This window comes from Meles meles, chromosome 15, assembly GCF_922984935.1.
Source record: "Meles meles chromosome 15, mMelMel3.1 paternal haplotype, whole genome shotgun sequence".
Classification (NCBI taxonomy): domain Eukaryota; kingdom Metazoa; phylum Chordata; class Mammalia; order Carnivora; family Mustelidae; genus Meles; species Meles meles.
In genome coordinates this window covers 1,802,605-1,824,948 of record NC_060080.1, presented here as the reverse complement: position 1 = coordinate 1,824,948, position 22,344 = coordinate 1,802,605, and the positions used below count along the sequence as shown (strand labels likewise).

The following is a 22,344-nucleotide window of genomic DNA, read 5'->3' as shown; positions in this document are numbered from 1 at the left end:
TAACGGCCGAGATAACCATCTGGAAACCACATCAAGCCTTGATACCCCCGGTCCGGCCGGTCCTGGGATACCCCACGTCCGCTGTCTCCAGGACGCCCCAGGTCCCGTGTCTCTGGGACACCCCCTATCTGGTGCCCTCCTCCTGGGGTTAAGGTGGCACAGAGTGGAATCAAGGCGAGACCCCCATCTGGGCTGTCTCCCTAGAAGGTGGGTGATGGAGCCCGACCCGCAGGGAGAACGCCGGCCCCCTGGGCTGCGGCCACGGGTGGTGGCGTTTCCTCCTCATCCAGCCCAGCGGCTCCCTGCGGCTGCTGCGGAAGGAGACGGTCCGAACCTGCGCTTGGGGCAACGATTGGACGGCACGGCTCCGAGGACTGCCGGCAGACAGCAGCGTGCTCCAGCACGCTCCAGCCACACGAGGGCTGCCTTCTTCCCGAGGACTGGCAGCCCTGCACCACCCGGGTCTGGTGTCCACGTTCACCCCGCCCCAAGCATCTCACCTGAGAGCCTCGGCCTGCAACAATGACCCTGAAGACCAGCAACAGACACCACTCGAACACCAGAAACACAAGACAGAGAGCTCCTCGGGGAATGTGAACCGAGTAACTCCGCTTTCTTCCCAGAAACGAGGAACCGGGTTTGCAGACCATCCTTGAGGAAGGCATCTCAGACCAGCGTCAAGGTTCCTGATCGGTGTGAGGCCACCACACACAGTCCCAGCACTGACCTGCCGCCTGTTCCCATCTGTGCTGAAGACCCGAGGGGGTGGCCCGGCTCCACGCCCACAGCCGGACACTGCCAGGCCAAGCCTTGTGCGCCAGGGCTGTGCTGAGCCTGTGCCCCAGACCTCACCACCACCGGCCCGGGGCAGGCAGGAGGCTGAAACAGGGGTGCAGGCAGGGGAAGGTAAATCGAGGGAGGGGCAGGTGGAGAATGTCACGCGAGGAGATGCTACGTCGTGGTTCTGACTCCTCACCGGCGAAGGGACCAGCCTCCGGCAGAGCGAGCGCAGCGGGAGAGGCCACACGAGGGCGAGTTCGGGAGGGGAGGGCCCCAGCCCCAAGGCGGCAGGAACACCATGCACTTGCGGGGAGCAGGGGGGCTGCAGTTTGACTCCACGGACGAGTGGCGACCAGGCTTCTGGAACCAGGCGACCCGTCTCAGTCCAGGCTCCTCTGCCAGCTCACTGTCCCAGCCTGGTGACTTGACTTAGTCCCGTGAGGCTCCGTCTCCGCAGATGCACAAGGGGACGCCATGACCTCAAGAGCCACTGGGAGCAGTAATGCAGGTGACGGGGGTATGACGCGGCACAGCCTCTGTTCCGGTGGGAACCGTGCTGGCCGACAGCCTCTGGTTTAAATCTTTCCTTGGGTTTCCCACTGGCTGCGATGGACTCAGCTAGTGTTGGATGAGACCTCCGAGTCCTGGGGCCTAATCTCTGACCTCTTGTCTGTGAGGGGAAGGCCAAGGACCCTGTCTAAGAGCAGACCTGCGCACGAGTGATCCAGCCACAGAACTAACCTGAACCCACCAAGTCCACGCTGTCCCAAGAGTGCTGTGCTGGCTTTTCCTATCTCTAGATTTTGTCCGTCTTGAGTAAATGAACTCTGGCATGAACACAGACCTCCTGCCATGTAATTCTGCATGACCAGGACGTACTGACGAGAGGCTCGAACAGAACACGGCGGGGTAAGACAAGTACTTGCCCAGGATGCTCGCAGAGGACACAGGTGTACTGTCCCCCCCCCCCAAACTGCTGTGCACAGAAAGTGCCCAGACAGACCTGCCAAGTGAACGAGTCCAGTTAGAACCGCCCTGACGCACAGCTGGGTCAGACACAAACCTCTCTTAAATCCCACATGTGAGTGACATCACATGTCACACAACAGTGTTGGGTGCGGCTGATCAATCACTGAACTCTCCTACCTCTACAAATGGTAATTCAATACACGTTACAGAAACCAACTTCACAAAAAAAAAAAAAAAAGTGTAGTCTTCCAAAAAAAGAGAAAGGAAAAAGACAAACCTCTCCCGGCTCCAGAGTGCCTGGGGGGGCATATCCAGTTGGAACCAGCCTCACTCCTGCATGGGGCCAGCGTGGGAAGGAAAGGGACACCTGTGGGCGAGCCACGTGGCCGCCCAGCAGGAGAGAGGAAGCTCACGGACGGTGCTTATCTGGCAACGGGGAGACTCAAAATCCCGCATCTCCTCCTAATATCACCAGCGGGAATGATCTGATCTTCTGCTGATGCCGCTTGGTGCCTTCTACAGAACTGTTACTTCCCAACCAAGAACAATTCAGAAAGTACTTCTGAATCTTATCAGCCTTTGGAGTCAGTATTATGAACGACAATTGTTGTTATACAATATAATTTGCTTTGATTCCGGAACGTTTTAAACCATTATCTTGTTAAAGATTATGCCAGTGCCCCTGTGGGACACAAGGGGCCTGCGGCAGCTGCAGGACACGCGGACGGTCCGCCACGCTCAAACGCATGTGATGTTTACACAGGAGAGTGCGTCCCAGCTTCTGATCTCCCAGTAATGCTAAAGAAGGATTCCACGCCAACGACTGGACAAGCTAGATGAGATGGGTAAGTTCCTAGCAACGACTGCATAGGCAGGGAACAGCAGATCCGAGCAGACCAATTACTAGTAATGAAACTGAGTCAGTAATCAAGAAACTCCCAACGAACATACACTCCTCCAAGACGGCATAGGCAAGGAACGGCAGATCCGAACAGACCAGTTACTAGTAATGAAACTGAGTCAGTAATCAAGAAACTCCCAACACACCAAAGTCTAGGATCAGAGGGCTTCACAGGTGTATCCCACCAAACATTTTAAAAAGAGTTAGCACATATCTTTCTCAAGCGATTCCGTAAAACTGAAGAGGAAGGAACACTTGTAAGCTCATTCTACGAGGCCAGAACTACCCTGATACACAAATCAATGACACTCGGGAAGGAGAAAAACAAAAAAGAAAATCTCAGGCTGACATCCCTGATAAACACGGATGCCAAAGTCCCCAACAAAGTATGAACAAACGGAATTCAACTACACAGCAAGAGGGTCACCTGCTGTGAGCAAGTGGGACGCAGTCCAGGGATGCAAGGACGGTTCAATTCCCCGAGTCAGTCAACGTGAAACACCACATGAACGAAGGAGGACGAAAAAACCCATGACAGCCCCACAGATGCAGAAGCAGCATCTGACACAACGACCGTCTACGATGAAAACTCTCAACGAAGTGGACACAGAAGGAGTGACCTCAGCAGGAGGACGGCCACGTGCGACAAGCCCAGAGCTAACGTGCTCAGCGGTCAAGTACTGAAAGCGTTCCCTCTAAGATGAGAAGGAAGTCAAGGGTGCCCACTCTAGCCACTTGTACTCAACCTATTATTGGAAGTCCCTGCCGCAGCAATCAGACAAGAAATAACAGGCCTCCAAATCGGAAAGAAGTAAAACTGTCTGTATTTACAGGTGACACGATACCACACACAGAAAACCCTAAAGCATCACCCAGAAACTATTAGACCCAATAAATGAAGTCATTAAACTTACAGGATACAAAATCAGTATGTGGGAATCTGCTGCATTCGTATGCAAGAATAACAAATTATGAGAAAGAGAAATTAAGAAAATAATCCCATTTACAACTACATAAAAGAGAATAAAACACCCATGAATAAATTTGGCTAAGAAGGTGAAAGCCCTGTACTCAGAAAACTGGAAGAGAGCGATGAGAGAAACTGAAGATGATGCAAATAAATGGAGAGATGTTCTGTGCTGAGGCCCAGAAGAGTGTTGTTGAAATTCCCAACGGATCTGACACAAGTCTGACCCAAACACTGATGGCATTTCTCATAGAGCTAAAATAAGCGATTACAATTCGTACGGAAACATAAAAGACCCCCAGCCAAAGCAGTCTTGAGAAAGAGAACAAAGCGGGAGGAATCACAGTCCCTGGTTTCTTACACTAGAAGCTTAATAACCCCGGCAGTCTGGTACCGGCATGAGAACAGACACACAGAGCAATGTGGTTGGACAGAGCTGAGAATGCAAGCAGTCCTTCTATGGTTACTTTATCTACGACAAAGGACACAAGCATATGCAGTGGGGAAGAGACAGTCTTTTCGATCAAGGTCAGGAAAACTCGACAGCCACAAGCAGAAGAATGAAAGCAGACTACTTTCTTATACCAGACAGAGAAATGAATTCAAAATGGATAAAGACTTACGTGTAAAACCTGAAACCATAAAATTTCTAGAATAAAACATAGGCAGGAAGCTCTCTGACGCTGGTGTACTAGTGGTATTTTTTGGATCTGTCTCCTCAGGCGAGAACAACAAAAAACCCCCAAAATAAACAAATGGGACTATATCAAACTAGAATGCTTTTGCACAGCAAAGGAAATCAGCAACAACATGAAAAGGCAACCTACTGAACAGGAGAAGATATTTGCAAATGACATCTCTGATATCCAAAATATATAAAAAGCTCAGAAAAGTCAATGTAAACAAACTCAGCCAGGTAGAGGGCCTGGACAGACCGGTTTTCTAAAGAAGACGGCCAGGGGGCACATGGAAAGGCGCAGCATCACTCACCGTGGTGGAAATGCACACCAACACCACAAGGCGGTGTTACCTCACACCTCTCAGAACGGCCGGTATCAAAGACAAGAAAAAATAAGTGTCGGGAGGCTGTGAAGAAAGCAGCACCCTGTGCATCGCCGGAGGGAACGCAAGCTGGTGCAGCCACTCTGGAAAACACATGGAGGTTCGTCAAAAAATTAAAAACAGAGTTAGTGTACGATCCAGCAAGCTTACTTCTGGGCACTTATCTGAGGAAAATGAAAGCGTGAACTCAAAAAGACGTGTGCCCCTCTGTGTTCATCGCAGACTGTGTATAGTAACAGTCCAGACGTGGTAGCCACCTGAATGTCGGTCAGCGGACAAGGGGGTAAAAACGGTGCGGCGCAGGCGCACGGCGGAGTACGACCCAGCCGTCGAGAGAGTGAAATCTTGCCATCTGCGACACGGTGGCTCTACAGACGGTCATCTGAGTGAAATAAGTCAAAGAAACACTGTATGCCTTCACCTACATGTGAAATCTAAAAAACAAACGAACAAAACAGAAACACACTCAGACACAGAGAACAAACTGACGGTTGCCAGAGTGGGGGGAAGAATGGGACAGTGAAGGGGACGAAGAAGGCAAACTCTCACGTGGACAGTAACTAAGACACAGGAAGCTAACGGACAGCACGGGGACTACAGCCAGCGACACCATCACAACCTTCCATGGCGAGGAGTCCCTGATGTCCGCAGCCACTGAGTCACTGTGTGGTACCCCCGAGACAGACGCGATATTGTGTGTTCCTTGTCCTTCCACAACAGCAACAACAACTAAGGAACAAGGATCTCGGGCCCCAAGTATTGCCCAAAAACATTCACTGCCCCTAAAGCAATTTCAGCGAGAACAAAGAGTACTGGTCAGGATGCACCGGGTCCCCCTCTCTGGGGCCGCGGTGACGGCGGTCATCGGGGAGGGCTGGGCAGGAAGTGACACGGTGCGCTCTCTCCGTCGGGAGGGGAGGACAGAGCAGGTGACCGCGGAGCCATCGCTACCTTGCTGCAGACGGCCTTCACTCTGTGGAGTCTGTCCAGGGCCTCCTGCGGGTTCCCCAGGTACTGCTGAAGCTCTGCGTGCAGAATCCGCATGGAGAAGGGGACCATGGAGCCTGGAATCAAATCAAAGTTGAGTCAGTCCGCTGTCCTTCAGCCTGCTTCCACACTTCACACACTTCTAAGAGGGAACAGCCAATGTCCCCGCGGACGGGCCGACAGAATCCCTGCATTTTTGGTAAAATATCCAATGATGCCAGTGATAAAATACCTGCCGCTTTTCTCAGTAAAGCTGTGTAGACGTACGTTCTAGACCACTACCGGAGGAGAGCGGTGGAGGTCACTACCATTCCCGCAGCTGTGCTTCAACTAGGGACTGCCTCCTCCTCCAGCAGAAGAAACCACAAAACACTCAAGGATTTGTGAAATGTGGTTTTGGTATAACAAGCTCAAGCAGGAGGCTGCTGACTTAGGCTGGAGTCCCTGGGAGACCCTGAAAGGATGCTCCGCGAGCACGTAAGGATGAGGGAAGGAAAGGGAGCGAAGGTGAGTCTCAGGCCCAGGTCGAGGCTGGAGCTTAGCCTGATTCGGTGATGTGTGAGTGTGTGTACACGTGTGCGTGCGCCCGAGTGTGTGTGTGGCTCCGGCAAAAGCTTTGTCACAGGTGCCCCGACAGCGGGCAAGGGAGCTGCACTTGAACACTCCGCCCCCAGGCCGGCCCCCAGGGACTGTCGGCAAGCGAGCTGCGGGGGGATGAGGGCAGCTCTCCGAAGAAGGGCCGCCCCCGAAGTGAACTGAGACGGTGTCTGGTTGTGGCCGCGTCTCCCAGGATGAGGGGATGTCTTTATCGATGTCATGTCTTTTCTCCCAGGACTGGAATCTGACATACGGTATGTACACGAAGTACATAAAAACCATCTAAATAACCACACAGCCTGAGCTGGTCACACGTGAGATGATGGATGTGAAGAGGACAACACGGGGAGACCCTGTAGAGTCAGAGGAGGCTCTTCCACGCAAACCGGAGGGAAATGTCTGGATGCAGAGTACAGTTTGGAGATGGTCAGCAAACAAGCTATAGGACTCCTGCAGGCCACTCAGCCTCTCCATCCTCTGCCCACCCGCTGGACTGCTAATCGCCAGGGAGAGTCCGCCGCGAGCCACACCAAGACGGCTTCCCAACCGAGCTGCTCCTTCCCCTGCCATGCTGGGATGCTCTGTGGTGTTTCACAAAGACAGAAGGAAGACCTACAGGGAAGTCACAAATAAGGACTCCACAAAATGTAGGGTCTGTGGTGATTTTAAGTTCGGAGAAAAGAAAGATGACAGTTACGGAATTTTAATTTTTTTTTTTTTTTGGAAAATGTTCCCCTCCCCTCCTTGGTTTTTTAGAACACTAGAACACTATATAATTCCTATGTCTGAAGAGGATGAATGACTGAATTTCCATTCTGGAATGAGTTGTCTCTGCTTCCTGGAAAGAAGTGTCCTGACCATGAGCATCACTCACTACAGGACTGTGCTACCCCAGCGGGCCATGCGTTCGTTCATGGTGTCATTTCCACCCCGTCGTACCAAGTCAAGAGCAGGTGATAACCATTCCTGTGCGGGTCAGAATTCACCTGCAGACAGAGAATGTCTCTGGAAGTCTGTAAGTTCTGTAGGATAAGCACGGACACAACCTTCTACCGCACGCTCCCAAACCGGTTTGTAGACGAGCTGAATACAGACGAGGCGGCAGGAGCAGGAGCTGTGCCCACGCACCCGAGGACGTGTCTGCGGTGAAAAGGACACGCAAAATCCTTTGGAGCTAAATGAGATTCAAAGTACAACTTATCAAAATCTGTGAGATGCTGCAAAAGCAGTGTGAGGAGGCCATTTTACAGCATTAGATGAATATATTTGAAAAGAAAGAAAATCTCAAAATCAGCACATTCCACCTTAGACTCCTAGAGAGAGGCAGGCAATACAGAAGAAAAAGAAAATAAACATTAAAGCAGAAATCAATGACATTGAAAACAAGAAATCAACAGAGAAAACCAATAAAATTCAAAGTTGGTTTTTTGACAAAATAAAGTTGATAAGCCTCTAGCCAGGCTAACAAAGAACTGAAAGAGAAGACATGAATTACTAATATCAGAAATATAAGAGAGGTCATCACTACTGATTACATGGACATTAAAAAGATAAAAAGGAATACTATGAAGAACTCCATGACCACAAATTTTATAACCTAGATGAAAAGGACTAATTCCCTCAAAGATACAATTTAATAAAAAATCACACAAAAAGGAAGAGATAATCTGAATAGGCCGATATCTACTTAAAAATTAAATCAAGAAATAATAACCTTTCAAAACAGAAAGCACCAGGCCCAGATGGTTTCACTGGTGAACTTCACCAACCATTTAGGGAAGAAATGATACCAGTTCTCTCCACTCTGTTCCAGGAAATAGATGCAGAGGGGATACTGCCTCATCTATTCTATGAGGCTGGCAGGACGTTATTACCCAAACTAGACAAAAACATCACAGGAAAAGAAAACTATAGACCAGTATGCTCAGGAATGCAGATACAGATATTGTCAACGATCAGCAGATCAAATCCAATTAAACGGAATCCAACAAAAAATTAGCAAATCAATCCCAAAGGTGTATAAAAAGAATTATATACCATGACCAAGTGGGATTTATTCCAGCTACGAACCCGGTCCAACACTCAAAAATCAATGGAACCCATCACATCAAAGAGGCTAAACAAGAAAAGGCACATGGTGTACCAACAGGTGCAAAAACCACATCTGACCAAATATGTCATGATAAAAACTCTCAGCAAAGGAACAGAGAACTTCCTCTGCTTGATAAGGGACATCTACAGAAACCTATAGCTAACAACAGCCTTAGCTATGAGAAACTAAATGTTTTCCCCCTAAGATCCTGAACACGGAAAGGATGTCCTCTTTTTACCACTCCTATTGCACATGATACTAGAAGTCCCAATTAATGCAATAAGACAAGAAAAAAAAAAAGGGAAAAAGGTGTATAGGTTAGAAAGAAGAAATAAAACTGTTTTTGCAGATTATAAAATCATCTACACGGAAAATCCCAAAGAACTGACAAAAAACAAAAACAAAAACAAAAAGAATCTTCCTCAAGAAATAAGCAAGTAAAGGAACAGATGCAAGGTTAATCTGTAAGTCAGCTTGTCTGACTTACACCAGCAATGAATAACTGAAACTTAAAATTAAAAACACAAGAACATTGGGGCGCCTGGGTGGCTCAGCCATTGAAGGTCATGATCTTGGGGTCCTGGGATCCAGCCATGTGTCAGGCTCCCTACCCAGCGGGGGAGCCTGCTTTTCCCTCTCCCTCTGCTTCTCCTCCCTGCTGGTGCATTCTCTCTCAAATAAATTTTAAAAAAAAATCTTAAGAAAAAAAAAAAGAGAGAAGAAATACTTCAAACAAAACAAAACAAACAAAAAAACACAAAAAACCCCCCAAAACCCAAAAAACAGTCCTGTTTATGTCAACTCCAACATAAATGAAGTAGTAAGATATAAATCTGGCAATACATGCACAAAGTCTTCATGAGGCAAATCATAAGGCTCTGGTGAGGGAAAGCGAAGATGTGAATAACCGGAAAGGTGCTCCCGGAACAGACAGGAAGACTCCACTGAGCCAAGGGGTCCGTTCTCACAGCTTCATCTGCAGAACCAAAGCAATCGCAACCAGAGCCTTGGGCGATTCTGTGGACGTCCTGACTTGCAGCTGTACGTGGGGAGGGAGAAGATCCTAATTTTCACCACGACACTAAGAGATGAGCAAAGCCAGAGAACAGAGGCCGCCCAGCTTTACAACGGACTGTGACAGTGGGGAAACACACCGTGGCACCAGCGGAAGGACAGAACATGTCCCTGGAGCAGAACAGAACGCCCAGAAACAGGCTTCCGAAATACAGTCAACGCATCTCTGACAGAGGGGTCAAGCTGAGTCAATGGAGAAGGGGCAGTCCCTTCAGCAAACGATGCTGGGATGACTAGATACCTAAGTGCAGGGAAATCATCTCAATGCAGACACTCCATCCTTCACAAAGCTCAAGTCAATATGGGTAACACACCTAAATGTAAAATGCAAAACTGTGAAATGTCTAGAACAGAACACAAGAGAAAATCTAAGCGACCTGGGTCTGGTGATAACTTTTTACTTTTTATTTCTTTTTAAAGATTTATTTATTTATTTATTTATTTGACAGACAGAGATCACAAGTAGGCAGAGAGGCAGGCAGAGAGAGAGAGCAGGAAGCAGGCTCCCTGCTGAGCAGAGAGCCCGATGCGGGGCTCGATCCCAGGACCCTGGGACCATGACCTGAGCTGAAAGCAGAGGCTTTAACCCACTGAGCCACCAGGCGCCCCTGGTGATAACTTTTTAGATACAAAACCAAAAACAAGATCCATAAAAGAAAAAAAAAATCACTAGACTCCTTAAAATTAAAAACTGCCCTGTGAAAGACGATGTCAAGAGAACAAGAAGACAAGCCAAAGACTGGGAGAAAATATCAGCAAAATACACATCTGGTAAGGGGCTTGTATCCAAATACACAAAGAACTCTTAAAAATCAACAATAAGAAAACAACTCAGTAAATGGACAACAGATCTGAACAGATACCTTGACAAAGGTATACAGATGAAAAAAAGCAAGAAAAACATGCCCCATCATAGACATGTCATTAGGGAGCTACAAATTGCAAATTAAAACAATGTAACGATATCACTAGACACCCATGAGAATGGTTAAAATCCAGAAAGCTGATAACACCAAATGCTGGTGAAGATGTGCAGCGACAGGAACTCTCATTCATCGCTGGTGAACATGCAAATGGTACAACTGCTCCGGAAGACGGGCCGGCAGTTACAACACCAAACACAGGTGTACTGTATGGTCCCGTGTATTTACCCACGTAACTTCAGAATGTGTGTCCACACAAAACCAGGCACAAGGAAGTGACTTTATTCGTCACTGCCCCAAACCAGAAGCAGCCAAGATGTCTTCTGACAGGTGAGTGAGTAAACTGGTACATCCAGACAATACTTTTCAGGACTAAAATGAAATTTGCTACCAAACCACAAAAAGGCCCGGAGGCATCCTAAATGCACCTGGCCACGTAGAAGACGCCAGCCGGAAAAGGCTGCATATTACAGGATTCCAGCAAGAGGACAATCTGCAAGGGGCAACTCTACGAAGCCAGTCAAAAGATTGGTGGTTTCCTGGGGCTAGGTGGAAGGGAAGACAGAGGATGTTTACAGGGCAGTGAAACTATTTGTAGGATACCATAATGACAGATACAAGTCCTTATCCATTTGTCCACTCTCAAAGTTAACCTACACCACCAGGAGTGAGTTCTAACATGGATTTTTTTTTTTTTTTAGATTTTATTCATTTATTTGACAGACAGATCACAAGTAGGCAGAGAGACAGGCAGAGAGAGAGAGGAGGAAGCACGCTCTCCAAGGAGCAGTGAGCCGGACGCGGGGCTCGATCCCGTGGGGCTGAGATCATGACCTGGGCCGAAGGCAGAGACTTTAACCCACTGAGCCACCCAGGCGCACCCTAACATGGATTTTAATAATAATAACAATGTACCACTCTATCGAAGAAATGTCCTACACAAATGCAAGACGTTAACAATAATACAAGACATTAATGAAAACTGCACAGAAGAGAGGGTATATGGAACTCTCTGTACTATCTGCTCAATGTTCATGTAAATCTGAAACAACCTTAAACATAAATATTATTAATTAAAAAAAGAGAAACTCAACTGTACTCAGAATTTAGTGTACAAAAAGCCAGTATCCCCAAATTATTGAAAAGGAAAATATAGTTTTCAGTAAGCACCACTGGGGTATGTAGAAGGCCTCATGAAAAAGATAAAATTGGATCCATTCCTTAAGAAGGAAAAAAAGACTGTGTTTTGGGGATCTCAAATTGGAATTAAAATATATTTTTTCTTAGAAATGCTAAATATGAGGGGACCTGGGTTCCTCAGTGGGTTGGGCCTCTGCCTTAGACCTGGGTCATGATCTCAGGGTCCTGGGATCGAGCCCCGCATCAGGCTCTCAGCTCAGCGGGGAGCCTACTTCTCCTCCTCCTCTCTCTCTGCCTGCCTTGCTGCCTACTTGTGATCTCTCTATCAAATACAAAAATAAAATCTTTAAAAAAAAATACTAACTATGGTAGCCAGTTATAATTGAAGGAGTGATATTAGTCCTCTATTCAAGATACATTTAATGGTTAAAGAGACCTTTGTGAGCTGATCTAAGTGCCTAACTAGGTATAGATTGAATTCTATGGAAAATACTTCTGAGTACTATTATGTACATGAACTTGTGGACCGCCACTGGTGAAGCGAGCAGTCTGTTCATAGTTAAACCACAGAAAAGTGGTCTGTAGTTTGATGAATGTTATAAAAATGTTTCTGTATAAAAAAATTTTCTGCATGGTATGAGAAGCTGCAAAGTTCACAGCTTCAAATGAAATATTTACTTTTAGCTGAAGGAGATGAAAAGTGAATTAAAATTATTTTAATTAATTGCACAAAGATATGCAGGCAGGTAGAGGAAGATATCAACAGATTTTGGAAAGCAATCAGACACCCGAGGTGAACTCAAAGCTAAGAGGAACCCCTACGGAATATGGGGAACCACACGGAACCCACTTCTCAGCACGGTCCTTCCCCCAACTGCTGACTGGGGCCCTGCGCGCAGGAACACTGAAAAAGCCCTGCTCTAACCCACCACCTCCGTGACGTGACTTTAAAGTGTCCCAGCCCCAGGGTCGTCCAGCCGCCATCCGCACCTGCCTGGACGGGCCTGCACACGCCCAGCCTCGATCCGCCGGAGCATGACAACATGCACCACACACCGCTCGGTGCAAGGCTCCCTCCTCAGCTACATGCTGTTTCCCCGCTACTGGCTGCTCTTTCTAGGACAAATACAAGGTGTTCAGAGGTGAACTGGGGCCAGGGGATGGGAGAGTGCAGAAGCCGTGAGTGCATGTGAGCTGAGCCCCACTGGGCACGTCCGCGCTTCGGCCACCGTGTGCAGAGCCGGGCGGGGCAGAGGTGACCCACACTCCTGCCCCCGACGTGGGGCTTCTCGGCTCCCTTCGGTCCTGCATGTGTACAGCAGCTCTCACAGCGGCTTTCCAAGGGCGGCGGCGGGGGGGGGGGGGGAGACAAAATTCACCCACGTCTTCCTTGAATGTGGAGACATAAATAAAATCACAAAACTAATACTAGTGAAGCAAATTTCTTTCATGTTAAGAAAAATGCAGCATGTTGTTTTAGAACTACTAACACGTGCTCCCTTGCCCGATGGGACAGTGGGAGGGAACAGCTCCGCAGACTCCCGGATCCCCTGCTGCCACTAGGCCTCTGGCCCCGCTTCTCCTGTGCAGACAGGATGCGCCTGGGGTTCTGGGGCAGGGAAGGCACTGCTGTCCGCTGGGGCTGGCGAGAGCGCTCCCGCACGTCAGCCTCCCTCTGGGTGCAGTCTGCGGACGTCTCTGTCCCTGCTCGCGTGCACCTGCCAGTCCCGCGCCCCTCGCAGCACGGGCACCACACTGCCGGCAGACAGTCCTGGGCGGGGGTGGCCGCAGGTGACACTCAACGTGGCTCCCGGTGACATGAGTCTGGGTGTTTGGACTTTTAAGGAAAAGCCGATCAAAGCACCTTTACCGGATTATCTTAGTCCGGCCAGACCCCACCTCCGGTGTCTGATGCTGGGACTCTGTGAAACCCTCAAGGCTGAGTGGTGCTGAGTGCTGAAATGTGCACGCTTTCCCACTAGCCCGAGGCCTCTCTCCTGTAGGGCAGCATGCCTTGAAACATAGGGCTAGTCAGTATCTGTAAGGACAAATCATTCCCAGTGGGTCTGTTTTTCTAGATTCCCGAGTATAGTCATGACCTAACTCCAGGCTGGTGGAAGCATTCTCATTAATCATTTAGGAAACATTACATGAAAATACTCCTATAAAATTCATTTCCGAGGTTCCTTTGCCTTGCAGCGAGCCCGCACTGCTAAGCACAGAGGCAGAGAGGAATCAGACATGAAGCAGGCCTCGTGCTGGGCAGAGAGAACAGACTCTGACGGGCAGAGAAACGTAGCTTCTCTGTGCAGGGGTGTGCCCCTTCCTTCAGCAGCACGACTCTGCCATGTGCTGGGCGGATGGCGTTCTCTCGGGACAGGGCAGGGCTCCTGGGACGGGGCACCCTGCCGTGAGGCCCAGCCATGCAGACGTCCAGCAGAGAGCACCTACGGGGACCGCACGGACCCTCTGGCCCGCACTAACAGCACACATTTGGAGGACTCTGCCCGGGCATTACGGCTCTGCACATGTTTCCCCGGACATCTCCCTCGGCTCTGCTGGTCTTGCCTTGTTCTCGATTCTCCGACAGCCTGAGGAGGAGCCGCACTGCGGGCGTCTCTCCTTTCACCGCCCGGTTACTGGGCCACGGGGCGCTGGACGGCTCTCGCTGACAAAGAACGTGGTGTCCCCGCCTTCGCTGTAAGAAGTCCTCCACCAAACTGCCCGCAGCTTCAGTGCCGCACTGCGTTAAAAGATTATTTATTTCCTTGAAAGCGAGCCAGCTCAGGGGCACATCAGCAGGGGGAGGGGCATAAGGAGACGCAGCCCCCTCACTGAGCAGGAGCCTGATACGGGACTTGATCTCAGGACCTTGAGATCACGACCTGAGTCGAAGGCAGACGCTTTGCTGACTGAGCCACCCAGGTGTCCCCGGCTCTGCATTTTAAATTACAAAGCCCCACAAGCATACTGAGCACATCCTGAAGTTTCCCGGTGATTTATTAGGTAAACAAGAAATCCAGGGCCGTTCTGGTGCACGAGTCACCGACACGCCGCCTCCACGGGAGTCTGGGAGGGCTGTGTGTGACCCGCTGTCAGTGGTGACAGCGGGTCACACACAGCCGTTCTTGTGTGAGACAGGTTCAGGGGTGTTCTTTTTTTGAAATGTTCTTTTTTAAAGATTTTATTTATTTATTTGACAGACAGAGATCACAAGCAGGCCGAGAGGCAGGCAGAAACAGAGAGAGAGGGAAAGCAGGCTCCCTGCTGAGCAGAAAGCCCAATGTGGGACTTGATCCCAGGACCCTGAGATCATGACCTGAGCTGAAAGCAGAGGCTTAACCCACTGAGCCACCCAGGCGCCCTGGGTCAGGGGTGTTCTAATGATAGCAACAGAACCCCAAATGGAACAATTCTATGTCTATAAGGATTTCTTCTAGGAAAAGACTGGAAATGCCAAACTTCATTAAAATGAAGAGCCTGTGAAAAGAAGCAAATTAACAACCAGCTTGCTTAGAGTGAGGAAAACATGCGTCACATGATAAATGCCCAAGAGCTCTGGCATATACTGGAAACGTGACCTGAGCAGAAGAGGTAAACTCCACGAGGTGAACTAATTTTGTCCCAGAAAACAAAATAAGACGTTTGGAGCACGCTGAACGATCAGTTGTGAACCATCACGTTTGGTTACGTGCTGGAGAAGAGCTTTCGGATTTGGACTGGGAACCAGAAATGTGAACCGCGCGATTCCAGAGAGAAGGCAGAGAAGGACGAGAGACCAGTGATGATCCACCTTCACTTCTGCAGGAGTGCGGAGATGGAGGAAGGGTAAGAGGGTTAGCGTCCGACTCAAGTGTCTGCCTCATCAGTTTCAGTCTGACTTGGTAACCTGTCAGGATTCAGTCCCGAAGTACAATTTCATAGGACACCATCGTACGCAGCTCTAAGAATTCCCACTCAGCACAGAGACCTGGACTCAGTCCGAGAGGAGCTGCTGTGTTCATTTATTTTAAAGATTTTACTTACTTATTTGACAGACAGAGATCACAAGTAGGCAGAGAGGCAGGCGGGGGGAGGGGCAGGCTCCCCGCTGAGCAGAGAACCCCATGCGGGACTCAATCCCAAGGACCCTGGGAAGGCAGAAGCTTTACCCTGCTGAGCCACCCAGGCGCCCCGCCTCTGTGTTTCTTAAACACCACACTAAGGAGCATCAAAATAGACTTTATCTCCCACCTTCGGCTTCAAAGTTTTCCTCCAGATGCAAAGAAAGTTGAGTGAACTCTTTAATGTCTAGACGTACTTTGAAAACCCAAAGCGCTGTGTGAGCTGTACCCACCCACTTTCATCATGGCTCTTTCTTTTGAACGGGAGTGAGAGTTCCACACAGGGATTAAAAAGGGGGTGCTGGGACGCTGGGCAATCTCCCTGTCCTACAAGACGCCGGATCTACACGACAGAGACTCCGCCGTGTCGGGAACGCACACTGCATCGTGCAGACACACACAACGCGTGCGACACACAGCAGCCCCAACGTAAAGGACCAACAGCCGTCAACCGCGTCCTGACCCGGTTCGCCTACTGTCACAGACACGCCGCACCAGAGCGAGACGTTAGTGAAGACACATGAATGATCTCGTTACGTCACCCGCAGAGACAAACCCCGCCTACGAGTCTCATGAAGACGAACCCTTCAGAGGGAAGAGCAGTGTGCTCCAGGATTCACAATTACAGAATAAATATAATTTGATTAAAAGCAAATTAAAGAGAGAGGGTGATTACAAGCATACAAAGAACGACTCTCCAAAGGGAAACAGTGTGTAGGGTTTGGACAGGTGTGCTAAAACCCTATCACTCCCTAGTCATTCCTCAGTGGTCAACATTAAAGACAAAAAACAAAAACATTCTTAATCTTGGCAAGAGGCTGGTGCCCACAACCCCCTTGCCATTTCCTCTTGCCACCCCTGCCCCCAAAGGTGGGGTGGCAGTGGTTTCCAGAGGGCGCTGACTGCTCCTGGCGTGTGGAGGGAGTCGTGGGGTGTCTGTCTACGAGGTCAAGGATCAGGTGGCTGGACCCATGGGGGAGCGCTCACGAAGTCGGTTGCGCATCCCGTCTGTTCCTATTATAGAAAGCTGAGGCGGCAGGGACCCAGGGGTCAGGGTACGTTCAGGGAACACGGGAGGAACGGTCTGTGACAGCGCCTGACACGGAGCCTGGGGAGCTCTGCGTGGCCTCGGCCCTCCGAGGCTCCGGGCCCCGGGCACGTGAGCTGCTATACACTCTCTCTTCCACTAACCCTGCTCGTGAAGCTACTTCCACGCCGACGGGGTAGTCACAGCAACCATGCACGGGAGCTCAGCGAGGAGAATGTTCCAGGAAGCTGTGTGGTGGGAGCTTTGCCGGTTCCAAGGACACTGGCAGGACCAGTCCGCACTACTTTTGACACAGCAGCACGTGGACGCAAGGTGAGGACACCCGAATCTGACCGGCTGCGGACGTCTGTGCGTCGTAATTACAGCATCTTCTCGCGCTGGAAACTACTCCTGGAGCAGGAGAGGACGTTCGCAAGAGTCACACAAGCCAGAAGATTAAATACGCGCAACACGTGAGGCACTGCGACCGGCGGGTAGCAGCAGACAGCCGACAGGTACACAGGCCCGCCCTGGGAGCGAGGCCTGCAGAGGATGCCCCAGCGGCCGCTTCCCCGCGCACCAGGCATTTCACTCAGTGCATGAAGTTCAAGTGTGAGGTTAGACCTTCAGACCCACCTGACAGAAGCCTGAGCAGTAACGACGGAGTCACAGGTGGGGAAACAAGAACTCTTAAGACTGTGGTGTGGGGAGTGTGAACTACTACAGCTGCTTCGGAAAGCAAAGTGATTACTTCTAACAACACTGAAAAAAACACAGGGCGCCTGGGGGGTCCAGGCGGTTAAGCAGCTGCCTCTGGCTCAGGTCACGGTCCCGGGGTCCTGGGATCGAGCCCCACGTCGGGCTCCCTGCTTGGCGGGGAGCCTGCTTCTCCCTCTCTTTCTGCCACTCCCCTATTTGTGCGCACGCTCTCTCTGTCAAAGCAATAAACGAGAACCTAAAAAAAAAAATGGTAAATACAAACGCCATGCAGCCAGGTAGTGGCACTTTTAACGTGTGCCTTAGAGCCGCGCACGGGGATGCGAGCAAGGACGGCTGTTCAGGACTGCCACGCCTGTCGCTGCCTGGAAGTGGAAACCTCCTGCGCGTCCCTCTGTACGGACGTGTATGGAAACGAATAATGTTCTGTGGGAGAAAGAAGCAAATGAAGAAAGGTGTGCTTGTAATGTGCATTTAAAACGTACCAGACACTCTCATGTGTCTGTGCGTACACGTGTGCGTGCAGCGGGCGTGAAAACAAGACTTGCGAGCACACGTGGCACGCGCACGGGAGTGACTCTGGGAGGGGAACGGGGCTGAGGCGCGTGAAAGGCCACATCGGTAATGCATACCTGAGCTTATTCCACAAACGGCTGAGGTGAATGTGGGAAAAATGTTAGTATTTATTAATTATTTGAGTGTTTAATAAAATTCCTTTTTGTATTTAAAAGTTGTTCAATTAACTGAACAAAGAATCTTGCCAAAGAAATACTCAATTAAGCATTTAATTGAGTATTTTTACTCAATTTACTAATTAAGTATTTCTCAATTAAGAAGTACTTAATTGCCAAAGAAACACTCAGTTTTGGCCGAATGAAGAGGAGAAAGGCCTCAAGCAGGCGGCACCCCAACTGGGTTTCCCAGGGACAGAAGTGGTAAGAATGGGGCGAGCAGGACGCCAGGGACACAGAAAGACCCAACACGCCGAGCCGCGCAAACCAACCCGCGCTCCCGAGGGCTTCGCTTCCCGTGAAGGGGTGCCCGCATCTCCAGGTCGGAGAGGGCGCTACTGGCCAGAGTTAGAGCTCACGGGTCGGGGACTTCCGTCTCAAAATCAGAGTGCGACGGAAAGAACGAACCTTACAATACACTTATCTTTCTCTCTGCCCCGGGACGCAGAGGCCACATGGTGTCACCATGGAGCTCCATTTCCCTTCTTGTGCGACACCTACCCTCACCACCAGCACTGATCTTTGGAGTTTCCTGCACCTGGTGACAAGGACAGGAAGAGCTCAGTGGCCTAGCGTGCCCCTGAAGTGTCAACCCTGCTCAGGCCCCACTGCTTCGCTGCTCATCACGGTGTCTGGGCTCAAGCCACGCCCCCCCCCCCCCCCCCCCCCCCCCCCCCCCCCCCCCCCGCTGTCAGAAGTGCGAGCGAGGGCCCTATGCTATGCACACAGCTCCGCACGCAGCTCCTCGTCTGGCCTCTGGGGCCCTGAGTGACAGGGGCCACGGGGGCCTCTGAAGGGAGGAAGCAGTGAGGGCTGTGGAGGAGCGAAGGACAGAGGCCTGGGGACAGGGTCGAGCCTGGGGTGGCTCAACGCTCACCGCTGCTCTTTCTTTCCAGCAGGAGGGAACGTTCAAACCCATTAAGGGACAGTGTGGGGCTTCTGGAAACACACACACGCTCCACCCTTGAGACAGGCAGAAACTAGCTACGGAACAGCTAGGCCTGTATCAGACCACAATACTCTTCCTTTCTGGGATGAAAATTTAAAGAACAAAACAAAGCACTTCATGATTTTTACTCAGGACAATTTTACTATGAATATTCTGAATGGGTAAAAATTATGCCTGATAGTTAAGTAAAATATATTAAAGCTCATTCATAAAACTTATTTGTTTACATTGGAATAGCCTCCTCTTTAAAGCATACCTTAATGACTTGTTTTACTTACATACTGCAAGTTAAAATGAAATCAATGAATCAAAATCCTGCATTTAAGCTTGTTACATCACAAAATGAGAAAAAAATGAGTAAACCTTCAGCATGTCACTGCAGACGAACGTTAACACACTTTAGTGACAACGTATGTAGGATTTATGTCTATTTCATAATTTAAATTAGCTGCTTAATGATGCACGGCTACTATCTTCTCTTTATCCACATCCCGGTGCGATTTAATTTCCGGCAAAATCAGAAGTGTTTTCCTGGGGAATGTATGTCCTCCAGACTGAGGCTCGGGGTGACAGGGAGCGCCTCACCTGACCCTGAAGCCTCACATCTCGGTTTACAGGAAGCTCGGCACCAACTGCACCAAAAAGCTGGGTGGAGAAGGGCAGGGCCTCTGGACTCCAGGACAGAGGAAGCATCACCATCGGGGCACGCCGGCTACTGCTGTGCTCACAGAGGAAGGGCTCGGGAGCAGCCCCGGCCAGCACAGGACACACCTGCCGTCTGGGCTCTTACTGGATCTTAAACGCCGCGGAGAACGCAGAAGCAGCTGGTGGGCACGCAGTTGTTCTGAACCGGCGGTTCTCATGGACCCCAACAGGGACGGAAACCGCAGCACCTGGGAAGCTGTGCGCTTTAGGGAATCTAGGAGTTGGATCTCCCAAGAGATGGGCCTGTGTGCCAAAGTTGAGGACTGCCGGCTACAGACGAGACACCTACGGACGCCACTGCCAGCCCCCGCATCGGCAGGGGGGGCAGCCTCCTGCCCCGGAGCACAGTCATGCCGTGGGGGCGGGGCAGGTGGCCGCGCAGCCTGCATTCAGGTGGGGTGGGAAGAAACATTTTTTTATGCTGAAGGAAAACATAGCTGTTCCTCGTAAGGATGAGACTATCTTGTCCTTTTTTTTTTTTTTTTTTTTAAAGATTTTGTTTGCCAGAGAGAGAGCGTGGGAGAGAGAGAGCGAGAGTACAGACAGGGGAATGGAGGTAAAGGAGGAAGCAGGCTCCCCGCGGAGCAGAGAGCCCGATGTGGGACTCGATCCCAGGACCCTAAGACCATGATCCGAACCGAAGGCAGACGCTCAATGGGCTGAACCACCCAGGCATCCCCTATCCTGTCCTGTCTTGATTACCAAAGTCACCAGGCATCATTTATCGAGCAGAAATATACCCTAACATCCCCTTGGCCACTGCCCTTAACTCCTCCCTGGGCACCTTTCCTTCAGAGCCATCAAAGTGGCTAGAGACTGAGCTTCTGGGATGGAAGTTTGCTCGTCGCCTTCCAGGGACGGGAGGGAGCTCAAACGGGCGGAAATGGTTCACCTGCGAGCTGGAGAAGTACCCCCCGAGAAACCAGGAGAAGGTCGCAGCCTCCGAACACCGTGGTCTCAATCTCCATCGCACAGGATATGGGGCTCCCCACAGCCGAGCCCCCACGGACAGAGCCCACCAGCTCCAGGCTTCCGGGGGCTGCAGCACGGGAGGAGATGCGCTCAGAGACCCGGCCGGGCCCACAGCAGTCAGTTCCTGCAGCAGAGGCAGCCCGGATGGGCAGTGGGCCTGGGCAGCCCCTGACCCACTCTGCCACCTGGGGCGACACCAGAAGGCTGGGCTGTCCTCAGGAACACTGCTCCCAGTGGCTCCCAGCTTCCGTCGGGTCCCCGCCCCGACCTGACAGGCCACAGCCTGGGAAGCAGTTACAAGGTTGGGAGGGGGCCTGCCGTCTCCTCCCCTCTGAGTCTACTCGCCGCACTGCTTCACGTCCACCCCATCAGGCCCGTCCAGCCAACCAGTCTGATTTCCGCCCAGCTACAGCTACCAAAACCCACCTTTCCCATTCACGTCTCTTCTACAAGGGGTAACTTCCCTTAGTCAGGAGGAAGAAACAGGACTAACAACTCTAGTGAAGCTAAAAGGTAGGAAAGCACCCTGTGGAGAAACCCCTTCAAGCCTGGGCAGACTCGGTCACCCGCCTGGCTCCTGCCCCCCCGCGTGGAGGGGAAACCCTGTAAAGGAGAGAGCGTGCTCCTTCCCCGTGTCCCCGCCACAGAAGCGGGGTCTGAGTTTCAAGGGAAAACAACGCAAGAGGAAGCTGAGAAACGTGTTTTACTTCTGTCTCATGCCTTCACCTACTACCTGTGTTCACCAAGTGAGAGGCTGATGTAAGTTCCCGACAACGCCTTGGCCATCACGATCTTCACTATTCATCAGGCCTCTGTGCTCTCTGCGCTGTTTCTCTATTTTCTCTCTGACTCAGATTCTGTCTCCTGACAACCAGAACTTTCCTTTGTCCCTCCACAGCTGCACCCCACAGATGCTGGCCAGCAGATCTCAGAGGACGGCGGTCATCTACAGCGTGTTCCCGACGAACTAAGAACAGAACACGACAAAAGCTAACACTGTCGTCACCATGACCTGCGTGTAAGACCTTGCCCAATTGCCACGAACGCCCTAGGAAGCATCAGTCCTGCCGTCCTGGTAAGGACGCCAGACACAGAGACGCCGATCACTTGCCCAGGGCCCCACGCAACTAAGCAGAGAGCAGGACTTACTAGGAAGCCAGACAGTGGAGTCCTGGCCTTCAGCCACCACGGCACAAGTCCTCCCGAAGCTGTCTTCCGCTCGTCAGCAACACGGGATGGGTTTCGACAGATCTATACGGTTCTCCATCAAGAACCACTCGTTCTACCTCAAAGCTGCTCGTGCCCTGGAAGGCTCTCTGTCCTCTGCGCTCTCCCTTCCCCAGTCCGAGTTTCTTGCTCTCTGACAATGACCCTGTGCTGCAACCCAGCGTCTTCCAAATGACGGCTGGGGCCCGCTGGGGGGCTGCACCCAGGTTTTTGAGCACATTATCCACATCGAAATCAGGATGGAGACCAGCAGACAATGGCACGAAGTACTGCGGCGAGAACGCAGGTTCTGTTTGTGCGTCTGCAGTAGGTCATGCTGTAGGTTCCTGCTCACACGGCGGCACAGTCCGGAAGTGTGAACAAAAACCACCACTCGGGTCTAACACTGAGCCTTGCCGCTGTCCCTTAGCAGGTGCCCGAG

At 50.9% G+C, this 22,344-nt stretch overlaps 1 protein-coding gene across 4 annotated transcripts in view; it reads right to left on the bottom strand.

Moving 5' to 3' along the window:
- TRAPPC12 (trafficking protein particle complex subunit 12) overlaps positions 1-22,344 on the bottom strand; it is an 82,698-nt gene that overhangs the window by 25,976 nt on the left and 34,378 nt on the right. For all 4 annotated transcript variants that reach the window (XR_006815064.1, XM_045979055.1, XM_045979057.1 and 1 more), the window contains one exon: positions 5,631-5,743. Coding sequence is in view for 3 of the 4 variants with exons in the window: in XM_045979055.1 (XP_045835011.1) it covers positions 5,631-5,743 (113 nt within the window). In the remaining variant the exon portion in view is untranslated. The remainder of the gene's footprint in view (positions 1-5,630; positions 5,744-22,344) is intronic.